This window comes from Pongo abelii, chromosome 9, assembly GCF_028885655.2.
Source record: "Pongo abelii isolate AG06213 chromosome 9, NHGRI_mPonAbe1-v2.0_pri, whole genome shotgun sequence".
NCBI lineage: Eukaryota > Metazoa > Chordata > Mammalia > Primates > Hominidae > Pongo > Pongo abelii.
In genome coordinates this window covers 104,986,633-105,000,479 of record NC_071994.2, presented here as the reverse complement: position 1 = coordinate 105,000,479, position 13,847 = coordinate 104,986,633, and the positions used below count along the sequence as shown (strand labels likewise).

At 37.0% G+C, this 13,847-nt stretch overlaps 1 protein-coding gene across 4 annotated transcripts in view; it reads right to left on the bottom strand.

Moving 5' to 3' along the window:
- CEP126 (centrosomal protein 126) overlaps window positions 1–13,847 on the bottom strand; it is an 89,133-nt gene that overhangs the window by 43,289 nt on the left and 31,997 nt on the right. For 3 of the 4 annotated variants that reach the window (XM_024255892.3, XM_054524971.2, XM_054524973.2), the window contains exons 4-5: window positions 10,930–11,041; window positions 698–896 (exon numbers count right to left, since the gene is read on the bottom strand). In XM_024255892.3, the coding sequence (XP_024111660.2) occupies window positions 698–896; window positions 10,930–11,041 (311 nt within the window). Of the gene's footprint in view, window positions 1–697; window positions 897–2,119; window positions 2,663–10,929; window positions 11,042–13,847 lie in introns of those variants that run through there. The other variant, XM_054524972.2, reaches the window with a different exon arrangement.

Here is a 13,847-nt window from a genome sequence, read left to right as displayed (position 1 = left end):
TATGTAGAAAGCCTAGGTCATAAGGCTTACATCATTTCTTTCTCTTTTTCAAGATCATATCCTGCACTGCCTCTGACTCATGTCTAAAAGCAGTTGTTTTACATATTTTATTCATAATTATAGTTGTTTATGATAGGAAGGCACATCACAATAGCTTCCAGGAATCTTCTGTTTTGCTTTCTTAGCCTTGCCACTGTTGATTAATTGTTGGATGAATCAGGCCAATGTTATGAATTTAATCTGATATTGGTTTATTAAAAATCTCATAAATGTGCATAATTATTAATAAAAAATAAAGTACACCGATGGACATGTAGGAAAATCAGCCGATATCTGTATTCAGTTGTGGAAAAAATAAAGTATATGCCCTACTAGGGATAGATTACAAACATCATTTCTAGCAAATTCTGCCATATTTCCATTAAGAAACTAATATCTACATATATTATAATTTTCTGGTTGCTTTTTATAATACAATTTCTAGCAATAATACATTACATTGTACTTTCAAAGGTAAGGAAAAAACTAAAAAATTATTTCTATAGTTTCTATGATGAATTTGTGCTGATCCATCCACACTCTCTTTCATGGCCTCCTCTCAGCTAGTAAGATATTTCTTTAGTGGAGAACACTGCAAAAGTGGAGCAAAATTAGTGCAAGGAATTAAACTATTAACAACATTTTTATAGTTTCATACTTGCAAATTGCTCAGATGCTGATCTTCTAGGAGTTTCTGAGTTTCCTCCAGTTTAAGCTGGAACACATTTTTGCTAGTAGCCAAGGTTGCCCTCATGTTTTCATTCATTTCTTTCTCACAATCGATTTTGGATAAGAGTTGTTTCTGATGCTTGTGATCATTTTTTGATAATGCTGAAGGCAAGGCAGAATCTATAGCTCTGTGAACCAGACGTAAAAAGTGCTTAGTACATTTAAATAAAGTTAACTTCTTTCTATATGTATATACATGACACATTAGGTGTAATACGTGTGTGTTTGTCCAGATAACCACATATAAGGATATTGGAGAAATATATAGACATGTTAGAATGAGAATTTAAGGCAATCAATAGTAGAATAAAAATAGTTGCGAGACTAAAGTACCATAAAGAACTCCATCTTTATATAGGAATGCCCAGTAATTCATGGCTTTGATTATTATAACCTATCCCTCTATAATCTGGGATAAGGGTAGAAGTAATTCCTGTGTAGAGTTAGTCCTCAGGTCTTTAAGAGCATTCCTATATGGATAATAATATACTGCATTACCCTTCTTTCTGAGTTGATGTCATGGCTGGTAGGTTAGGAAAAAACTGTAACCCTAATAGTGTTGGTTGAAGATTCAAGCAGATAGAAAATATAAAAATTACTTGTCAGGGTCGGCAGGAATTTCCTCCCTATTTAACTAGCATTGGGAACTTGGATCTTCCTCAATGGAGGCCAAGTATTCACTTATTTTCAGTTATTTCGGGAATATAAACAGGAATATAAGCATGGTTTTTATGCCACAGAAGCATACCCTTAATATAGAGTCTACCTTTACTATGCTAAAGGGCCATCCAAACATTTTCAGTGCATGACATCATTTTCTATTAGAATTTTGTATCTTCTGCAAACCTATAGCATGTTACATTTCAGGACATATACAAAGTGAAAGCAAAGAACTAAAGAAGATTTTTGGGGGAGGATAGGATGGGGATGAGAGTACCATATAGCTGAATGCTGCTGCACTGGGGCTGGCAGTGTGAATCCCAAGAGCATTTATTCCTAATTCAATTAAATAATTCCCACTTTAATGAGAATAAAAATGTTTTGGAAGGTGACAATGGCCACATGTGATATATACCTATTACCTATCTCCAATATCCATATATATATCTTTATTTGGACAGACTGGAGTAGTCAAGGTCAATGATTACTAGATTAACTATCCCTTTGTGATCACACATTTAATCAGGGTGAGCAAGAAGGTATTTAATATAAGTTCCTGAACATTGAGAGTATGTTTCTGTCTCTTCCTTTTACACTTTCCTACTCTTACATAATCCTTCCCCTTCAGTTGCCCTTCCCAAACAAAATATTGCTATATCTACAAAATATCTAATAAACTCAATTTATTTACCTTTAAAGTTGTCGTGTCTCAACTTTCTTCTCTATTCCTTTCTTCTCTACTCCACTTTCTTCTCTTCTCTTCTCTACTTTCTTCCCCCAGTGAGGAGGATTGAAGGGGTGGATAGGAATAAAAGGAGATGGGGAGGTAGAAACAGAAGGAGAGTGAAGAATAGGGGGAAAGGAGGAGGAAATCATAAAGGAAGAAGAAACAGGAGAAATTGAAGAGGGAAAAGCTAAATAAGTTGGAGGCAAACCTGGAGAGGAAGATGAATGCAAAGGAGAGGAAAAAAGAGGGATAGATGAAGGAGGTAAGGATGAAGAAGTAGAAGAGGAAGTTGAAGAAGAGGAAAGAATAGATGAGGAGGAAGAAAACGGTATACAGGCTGAAGAAAAGGATGTGGAAGTAGAAGGAGATGAAGGCAAAGAAGAAGATGGAGAATGACAGGGAGATGCAAGGGAGAGAACTGAGGCTGGCGGATGATCTGCAAAGGTCTCGGGCTGATTTGACAATGCTGTGGCTTGTGGAACAGATTGCTGGACTGACTGAAAAGGATCCAAGCTAGCAGGATGTGCAGGCAACAGAGTGACATAAGAAAGAGTGGGGACTGGTGGATGAGGGGGGTGACTGGATAAACAGGAAGGCTTCAAAACAGGGAGAGGTTCCAAAGGGGTTGGGGAAACAACCAGTTGAGCTGGAAGGGAATGACGAACAAGGGTAGGCATTAGAGTGGCTGCGGTAGAATGCTGTGCTGGAAGGAAATGTTTGGGTCTGAAAGTTTTGCAAAATAACTTGTTCTGTGACTCAGGGTCAGGAATGATTGGAGAACTTTGGGGTGGGTGGGGTAGATGGCCAGGTGGGCAAGAAGGAATTGGTGCTGGTAGACGAGGGAAACTGCTAGAAATGCTGGAAGTAGCCGGGGTTGGAGGACGAGGACGATATTTAATTGGGTAAGATAGTAACGGGACTGGTGCAAAGGTCTTTGGAAGAGTAGAGGGTACAGATGGATGGATAGGCAGTATATGGGGCTGGCGGGTAGGAGAAACAGTTGGGTAGCTAGGAAGAATTAGGAAGTGGTGGGACCGCAATGGGACCCGCGGAGGAGACAGTTGATCAGGTAAGTAGGGGTCAGGTGTGGAGACAGCTGGACAGGCAGGAATGGATCTGCACAGGTGGAAAAGCATTTGGACAGGCAGGTAGAGAGACAGCCTTATTAAGATTTTTTTTTTTGGTTTATTGGGCTGCCTCTAGGCTTTTGATTGATGTTATTTTCTTGTCCATAGGGTCCATGCATGATCATCCTTTGATCAACCAGTGTCCTCTCACATGGACTGAAAAATGTACATAGCTTATTCAGGTTCGCCATTTCTTATTTCTAGCTCTTAGAGTATTTTCACTTCTCAGAAGCCTTTTACTCATACAGATACAGGAATATGGGCTGGACAATCTGGTTTAAAGCATGAGTTCAAAGGGCAAATAGAGGTCAACAGATAACTGCTCAGCTCTGGCCAGATTTCTCAGTGTAGCACGTAGTTCAGGATCAACGGCCACACCACAAATACATGGATATTGGAGATAGATATCTTGCAGTATCATTTTATTAAAGTTTAACCATTTAATATGGGAGACAATATATCCTGTTTTACCTTACACCTTCCAGAATGGTCAAGCATATTAGCTTTCTGATAAGGATTTGGTGGTGACAGAAGACTAATTACTTCTTATATTTTTAACTTTACTCCCTTATTAATATTCTTACATCTTACTATTTGCTGAAGCAGCTTCTATGTTCATGAGAACATATTCTCTGATTTATCTTGGGGCTTAAGCACTAAATGCCCTGCACTTTTATCACACTTTTTTTTTTCTCTTTTGCGTGATCACATTGCCAACATCTTATTTTTATCTACCACTAACATTTTCCACATTAGAATAATCTTACTGATATACCTCTGCTTCTTTGTAAGCCCCTTATTTCTTGGCATTACTTTATTTCTTAACACATTTAGGTTTATGTTCCACTGAAAATGTATTTTTAATGTGATAGTAGTTTATCAATGATTTCAGCTTAATTATATTTTCAATAAATAAAAATACATCCATTAACCTAACAGCTGATTCTTAATATTCCAATATCTCATATTCATATAGAATTTCAAAGTTTACAAAGCACTTTCATATACATTTCTTAAGACTATTGGTTATCTGTGGAGAGAAGTCTAACTTTTTAATAAGTAAATCATAGTGTTCTCACTGTACATTGTATACACTTGTTGTTTTCCAAATACATAGAATTTATGTGACATACATATATATATAAACATACACACACACAGATAGATATAGATATCATGAAGTCAAAGTCAAAATAGTAGGTTAAAATAACATGAAAACTAACTAGGTATTCTAATGCACAATAAAGATCATTTCTCATAAAACAAAGATGATGTGTGTTATTTAATGATCCTGGCATAGACTTGCTGTAATCATATCTACATGTTTGCTACAGGGAAAGCAAAGTTGTTCTGACAGTTTAACTCTTCTAAGACTTCAAGCAACTGCACACTGTTGAACAAGAAAAATGCCTATGCTTTTCTTCATTCTACAAGAGTTTTTAAAAATTGAAAATATCTGGCTGGGCGCGGTGGCTCATGCCTGTATTCCCAGCACTTTGGGAGGCCGAGGTGAGTGGATCACGAGGTCAAGAAATCGAGACACTCCTGGCCAAAATGGTGAAACCCAGTCTCTACTAAAAATACAAAAATTAGCTGGGTGTGGTGGTACGTTCCTGTAATCCCAGCTACTTGGGAGGCTGAGGCAGGAGAATCGCTTGAACCCGGGAGGTGGAGGTTGCAGTGAGCCGAGATCGCACCACTGTACTCCAGCCTGGAGACAGAGTGAGACTCCGTCTTAAAAAAAAAAAAAAAAAAAAAGGAAAATAATAAATAATTCAATTAACATAAAGTATAAGAACTGATAGAAAAAAAAAACCTGAAAGTGAAGAAGCCCTGTATAAAAAATGTACATTGCTTCTACATTAACTGGTTTAGAATTTTAAAAATTAGTCTAAATAAATCCTGGGACTCCCTCTAATTGTTTGTCATCTCTTTTCAGACAAGCTTTCCTATAGAGTACTCTAAAATTATATTGCCACATATAATGTGGTAGTAAATTATATTACACCACAACTTCCACTTGTCTCTTAACCTAACTGTTATCTGGCTTCCACCTCTATCACTTCAATGTACTACTTTGCTTGTGGTTAACTAATTACCTAATAATTGCAAAAATAGGTATTTCTTGACCACTATCTTTCTTGATTTTAATTCCCTTGGTTTCCACATCATCACATTTCCTGTTTATTTTCTTACTTCTCTGGTTGTTCCTTCTCAGGCTCTTTCTTGAGCTCCTCTTTCTTTGCCTGTCCTTTATATGCTAAAATTTTTGAGTTATGTGACTTTCTTTTTTTCTTATCTATATCCATACTTTCTTTATAATCTTACTTATACTGTCCATGTGACCTTATCTATATTAGCATGTGAGTAAAGGGTTAACAAAATCTTCTCCTCCTCTATGGACCAATTCAACTTTGAGTTAACTTTCTAAGTCTATTTCTCTGGATAATTAGTAGGATTTAAGCTGTGTTACAAGGCACATTGATTATGGTAAAAATGGCCCTTCATTGGTAAACCACATCTGGACTAAGAGGACTACAAAGAAACCATAGACATCTGCTAGAAAGCTATAGTTTTGAGTTTCCTCGAGTATGATAATTCTTGTTACCAGACATATTTCTTCCATGGGAGCAATTCATATGGAGCCATTACAAAAAACATCTGTTCCTGTTTAGAACACGGGGCCTCTTATCCAGAGCAGGTAGATGCCCACCCATTGTGATAATGTAAGCATTATAAGCCTTAAAGCTGAGCTGTCACTTGTAGAGGGTGGAAACATAGCGAAAACTAGCCCCTCAACTGCTCTGTGGCCTTCTATAAGGATTCCTCCTATTGAAGAATGTTACCTAGTTGGCATGCAGTGTTTTCTGGTCTCTAATTGAAGCCAAACATAGCCTGGTACAGTTAAGGGAGTTTTATTGTTTAGCTGAATCTAAGACTACCACTGGTGGATACTGCCATGACTTTAACTTTATTCATTCATTGATGATTGTCATATCTACATTCATGGCCCAGATTTCTTACTATAAAAAATTGGCTCTTGAGTATCTCATAAGTGTCTCAAACTCAAACATGTCATTCTCCTTCCAATTACTTCCTCCCCTAAACCTATTTATTCTTCCCTCATATTCATCTTTTTTTTTTTTTTTTTTTTTACTGAGGTAAGAACACTTAACATGAGATCTACACCCTCTTAACCTCATAGTCCTCATTTTGATAAATGGTTTTACCACTTATTCACTGACCAAATCTAATCTCTGGAGTCATCTTTGATTCTTCCCAATAACTCCAGGTCTTAAACAGTTACCAAAGCATATTGATTCTACCTTCTAAATAGCTTTCAAGAAGTCATCGTTTTCATCAACTAAATTACCTGATTTTTCTACTTTTAGTGTTCCCCTTTTCTTTTCCATTCTGGCAATATTTCCAACCTATAAATATTGTGTGTTTGCTTCAAATCTTTCAGTAATTGTTTTTAAAACAAACTCTTTAACAAGGCTCTTCATGATCTAACTCACAGCTTCCTTTCCAACCTATCTGCCCACAATTCTCTTCTCACTGTACACATTAGCCAAATTGAGCTACTTGTAGCTCCCTTAACATAACATGCCTTTTATGATTCTATGCCTTTTCACATGCTAATATTCCTTCTGGTTGAAGTTTCTTCTCGGTGTTTGTCTCAGATAAATATCCTCCTCATCTATCTAACTTCGGGCCACTTTTATACACTTTGAGAAGTGTTCACTCATGTCAGTGATATTTTTCCACTCAAAGTATTTATTGAATACCTCCAACATGAGTACTGAATTAAGCACTATAGGGAATACCTGCATATGTAAGACTGAGACACTGTCCTTTAGAATATTACAATCTGGTTGTGGGGACAAAAGTACACATGAAAATTAAGCAACAATATATACAATCATAACTTTCAAATCTATTTCTATAGCCTTGGCCTCTCACCTCATCTTTGGTTAAATTATTTTTACACATTTCTACGTGGATATTTATCCCCTCAATTCAGAAGGCTCAAAGGGAATTTTAAAAAGTTAATCATATTCCCTTAATCAGCAAGTCTCAAAATATCAGTTGCTTTTTATTTTTTTGCTTTTTTTCATTTCCTTTGTCCTATACCAAACTCATCTATTCTTTTAATAAAATATATTTTCTTTCTGTTTCTATTCTGTCTATTCTCCAATTCTTCTTCCTCTTCTTTCTCCTCCTCTTCCTCATCTTCTTGTCCTTTTCTTTTTCCTTCTCCTTCTCCTTTTTCTTTCGAGACAGGATTTCACTCTTCTTACCTAGGCTGGAGTGCAGTGGTGTGATCATAGCTCACTGTGGCTCCAACTCCTGGGCTCAAGTGATCCTTCTACCTCATCTCCTCGAGTAGCTAGAGCTACAGGTGTGTGCCAGCATGCCCAGCTAATTTTTACATTTTGTGTGTGTGTAGAGATGGGGTCTTGCTCTATTGTCCAGGTTGGTCTTGAACTCCTGGCCTTAATTGATTCTCCTTCCTCAGCCTCCCAAAGCACTGAAATTACAGGTGTGGGCCACTATGCCCAGCCTATACTTCAATTCTTATACTTCTAGTTGATCAACATCCTTAAATTCTTATTTCTTTATGCTACTTCTCTGCACTGTGAAAGCACATTATCTTCATTCTTTCTTCTCTCTCATCTTCTCACTACTCAAAATCTTCTATTATCAGAGCCATCCTTTCTTCACTATACAAAATAGTAATGTTCTGGTTTAGGCAGTAAGGATCTATCCCTTGGGTTATTCCACTAATTTCCTCTCTGGTCTCCTTGCCTCCAATTTCTCTCTATCCTCCCTACTGTCCAACATTTGCACCATTTATCTTTCTAAAATAAGAAAGAGGATGCTATCACTCCCTGCTGAAAAACCTCCATTGGCTCCCCACTGGTTACAGGATAAAGTTCACACTCACTTGCTAGACATACAAGCATTTTACATCTGATCACAATTTACATTTCTAGATCATCCCCTGTCCCATCAGCAACACATCCTGTAGTCTCGACACTCTGAATAAGTTCTATTTCCTCAGGGGTCTATGCCTTTCACAACACTGTAGCACTGCATATGCCTAAAACCCAACACATGCTTCTCTGATAAATCTTAACTCATTCTTTAAGACTACCTTCTACCTTCAATGCTGTACTTCTTTATTACTTTGCTAGTATTTCTGTAACAACCCCCATTATACAGTATTATATTTGTATTATGTTGTAAAGACCAACAAACAGTATTATAATGTAATTGCAAACCCTTGCTAGGCAGAGGACCATATCTCATTCACATGTGTAACCCATGCTAATCAATGTCTAACACAGAATAAGTACTTACATTTTTATCCTACTCTACCTTTATAGACTCCAATTCTGTTGCTCATCACTTTAATATTCATATTTAAACATCATAAGATCTTTTTTAAGGGAAAAGCCATATATTGGCCATACATCTCTTCTGGCTATTGTCCTATCACTCTCTAACTTTCACAGTCAAACTAAACTTGTTATCCTTTTTGCTCTCCATTTCTCTTCAACTCATTGCAATTTATTTTCTGCCCCCACCACTCCACTAAAATTGGTCTGACAAAAGTTGTCAGTAACTTTTTTTGTTGTGAAATACAGTGGACCCATTGTTTCTGTGTTGGATATTCTCTCTTTGCCCTTCCAGATTCATTTACCACATTTCTCTACTTGACTCTGCTCCAAGAGACTGAATGATCCCTTGCTCTTTGATTTATGGCTGAGTTTGGCCAGTGGAAGGTACCAGAAGGAGAAAGGAGGGTGACAGAAGAAAGAGGTTTTTGATAATTATTCCTCTGACTTCCTCCCTGCTGGGCTTGCTTTAGCAGTGGCTTACATTCCTCTCCCTAGGACCACAGGACCTGTCTAGCCTCCTTCTTCTACAATATAGCTCTTTTCAGTTCAGGTCTGTGTTGGTAATACTGACTTTGTGTCAGTTCTGGGGGTGCTTTACCATCCTTGTTGGTTTTATAGTCCCTAACTTAACCTCTCAGTCACCTCTTTTAAGTGTACCTCCTGTTCCCTGCCAGGATCCTGACTGACAGACATTCTGTGTCTGATTCTTTAGAAGTCATTTGATCTCTGTAAACTATTTTTTTCCCATGAAAATTTATCCTTCCCTAGTTTTCATGATACTGACCTCTCCTAGTCCTATATGAGCCATTCTAGCCATTCTGTTTGCAAGCTTCTCTTCTTTTTCCACTTCCTTAAATGTTGCTGTTCTTCAGTGCTCATCACACACATACTCTCCATAGTTGACCATATCCATTACCTTGGCTTCAAATGCCTTTAGCCTAAGTCCTTCTCTTGAGCTCTAGGCTATATAATTTCTACATTTATTGAAATATCCCTAGCTTTCAATCCATTATCCACAATTGTTCACAATGGATTGGAATAATATGTTTAAAAAGAAAATTTCATCTTATCGCTAATTTGCCTAAAATTATTCATTGATTCCTCTTAAACTCTCAAGATAAAGTTTATATTTCTTGGCATACAGATGCACTTATCTCTGCAATCTTGTATCTGGCAAAGCCATCTGTATTTTGCATTCTATGATGTACACATACTCTTACTCCTAGAGTATATCATGCCTTCGATTGCCCTTGGCTTTTGCACATGCTCATCTCTCTGTCTAAAATGCCATCCACTCACTTGTTCCAAATAACTACTATTTTCTTCAAAGCTTTGCTGAAGAAGTCTCTGTCCCATGAAGTCTTTCCTGAACTCTAATTAGGATCAAGAGGATATATTTACTTGTTCTTAGTCCTAATCAAGGGAACTGTTGCCCACAGATATTCTAAAAATGTAATAACATTATGCACAGGTAAGATATTAACATAATTTATTGTCTGAATTGTAGATGTATTTATATAAATGAATTTTATATATTATTGTAATTACTCATTTGGCACTATTCTATATTTCTGAAGCACTATTTCACTTATCTTTTAGATTATGCACTAGGGATTATATTTTACAATAGTATATACTTCTCCATATCCCCTTATAATGCCTGATCTACTTTTATACACGTAGTAGCCTTAACAAATGTTTGGAATAAATAAATGGAAGATACAGGATGTCCGAGGGTACCCAGTGGTTGATCGGTCCATCCTATTACTTCTAGATGATTCACTTATGCCATCCTGCAGAAGAACCAGGAGACTCTATAGCCTTTTCAAGACATCCAGGAGAGATTTTCAGTAAGGAAAAACCCATTTCTACCATAAAATTACTCTTTTTACCTAAATTTATTACAATTCAACATAATTTTCTCTTCTCAGTAAAGATATCAACATTTTAATCAAAATATCAATATCAATATTTAAAAAGTGTTTTGATGGTACGGTCCACAAAAATTATTTAACATATATAGTATTTTGTAATACCAAGGACTTTAAGACAACAAATTGGAATTCTGACCTATTCTTGGAGCAATTTTCATTCTACTCTACCTCAATTTAATCTGTAAAAATAAAAGAATAAACTCCAAAACACAGGTGAGGAGTAGCTGATGAGAAAGCTGACAAGCACAGCAACTAGATGGTTATACAATTACTGTAATAATTGTATACAATAATCATAAATTACTTACCTCCAGTTTATTGTTGGTCTACGGGAAAAGGGAAGGTTTACTTCTGATTTTAAGTTGGATTCCTGAATTTGTTTGAGGGCCTCTTCTAATGGAGGAACTGGTTTTCGGAAAACTAAAGAGATAATGAAGACCGAACAGTACAGAATCACTTTATCTTCAGTGGTCACTTTACATATAATTTAATTGGTTAATGATAAAATATTACTTTAAAACTTTGTAAAAATAAAATATTTTCAGAATAGTGTAAATACTTTAAATTTTGACATTCAATTCCCAAAAGAGAATGTGTTACCTCAAAGTTTTCATCACCAATTTTAAGAATATTTATCAGGAAAAAAGAGACTTTGAGAAATGTCTGGGCTCTTCATCCTGGCATGCAAATTCCCCTATATTTGATCTCATAGTGCCATAAATTTCTGACAAAATTTATAAATATTCCTATGAAGAAAAGGGGAACATACAAAAACACCAACTAACATTTCCTGTTCACTCTGATGGTAGTTTCTTTTGCTGGGCAGAAGCTCTTTAGTTTAATTAGATCCCATTTGTCAATTTTGGCTTTTTTTGCCATTGGTCTTGGTGTTTTAGACATGGTGAGTTCATGTCCTTTGTAGGGACATGGATGAAATTGGAAATCATCATTCTCAATGATGATTAGGACTATCGCAAGGACAAAAAACCAAACACCGCATGTTCTCACTCATAGATGGGAATTGAACAATGAGAACACATGGACGCAGGAAGGGGAACATCACACTCTGGGGACTGTTGTGGGGTGGGGGGAGGGGGGAGGGATAACATTAGGAGATATACCTAATGCTAAATGGCGAGTTAATGGGTGCAGCACACCCGCATGGCACATGTATACATATGTAACTAACCTGCACATTGTGCACATGTACCCTAAAACTTAAAGTATAATAATAATAAAATAAATAAGATAAAATGGCAAAAAAACCACATTTCCTGAGCACTTATAGACCTTATTTTTAAGCATTTAATGCACATAAACTATTTAACCCTCACTATGGCCTATGAGGTATATTTGAATTTTACAACTGAGGAAACTAAGGCATAGAGAAGGCAAGTAACTTGCTCAAGATCATACATTAGTATGGACACTCATCCATATACTGTACTGCACAACCTTTAATATAACCCTATGTCCCATATATAACCACTTTCTCAAAGCTTTCCACTGTGCACTTTGGTATTCAACATACTCTATTTTACCCTACTTCTCTCTCTAAATATTGTCTTCTCCTACAACCCTCTCAAATGGAGACATCATTTTCCTCCCATCATATACTATAAATCTACTATCTATCTATACATGGTATCTATAGTATATCATATACTATAAATAACTCAAGGCCTAGAAATACAGTGAGTGAATTTCTGGCTTTAGCTCTTCGTGGGTACTTTCAAACTATCTTCCTCTTTTCTTTTTTAAAACACCAACATGTCATCAGACTTTTCCATTATTACAATGTTTGTAATTTATTTAAAATGTTTAAGCAAAAACAGTATGTTCTTATGTAAGGGTTAGTACAAACTTGAACTCTAGAGACAATCCATTTCCCTAATCAACTGGTAATTACATGAAGAATGCAAAGCTACAGGATAGTCTGCTCATATTCGCATCATAAAGGATGCACCTATCAAAGTAATAAATTAATTAAAAAATTATTTATTGAATGTTTAAAATAAGGTTTTCTGCTAATTTATAGAGGCACTGTTCTCCTTCTAGCCTCTCTTCCGCCACTTTTTTTTTTTTTTTTTTTTTTTGAGAGTCTTGCTCTGTCGCTCAGGCTGGAGTGCAGTGGTGCGACCTCTACTTACTACGACCTTTGTCTCCTGGGTTTTTAAGCAATTCTCCTGCCTCAGCCTCCGTAGTAGTTGGGATTACAGGCAACCGCCACCATGCCTGGCTAACTTTTGTATTTCTGGTAGAGATGGGGTTTCACTATGTTGGCCAGGCTGGTCTCGAACTCCCAACCTCAGGTGGTCCACCCGCCTCAGCCTCCCAAAGTGCTGGGATTACAGGCATGAGCCACCGCGCCCGGCCTCTTTCACCACTTTCAATCAAATTAGTAACTAAATCCTACTATCTATCTATTTATTTATTTTTTTGAGATAAGGTCTGCCTCTGTTGCCCAGGCTGGAGTGCAGTGGTGTGATCTTGGCTCACTGCAACCTTCGCTTCCTGGGCTCAAGCAACCCTCCCACTTCAGCCTCCTGAGTAGCTGGGACTACAGGCATGAACTACCATGTCTGGCTAATTTTTGTGTTGTTTGTAGAGACTGAGTTTCATCATGTTGCCCAGGATGGTCTTGAACTTGTCAGCTCTTAAGCCATCCGCCTGCCTCGGCCTCCCAAAGTGCTGGGATTACAGGCATGAGCCACCTCGGCTGGCCGTGATTATATCTCTTGAATATAGTATCTCTGGCTGGGCACAGTAGCGAAGAAGAGCAAGACTCCGTCTTGAAAAAAAAAAAAAGGATGAATATGGATATGGATGAATATGAATCTTATCTCTTACACTCAATGCACTGCTTTAATTTAGGAGCTTAACATCTCTTACCATAATTATTTAAATAGTATCCTACTAGTCTACTTACTTTAGTAAGTCTCTACTTCAATCTATATTCCATCTTGTAACTATGATTATCTTTCTAACAAATCTAATTACAGCAGAGACCCCTAGTTCCCCACCTAATACGCATTTTCCCTTTTTTCTAGGTAACAGACCCTAGTTAGGGGTAGCAATATACCTACATTAAAAAAACTATTTTTCAGACTCCCTTGCAAATAAAGTTGCCAAGCAGAGATCTCAGAGGTACATCTTTTTTTCCTGTTCTTTCTTCCTGCCTAGAACACTGGTATGACGGTTGAGCTCTAGCAGCTACATTGTGACC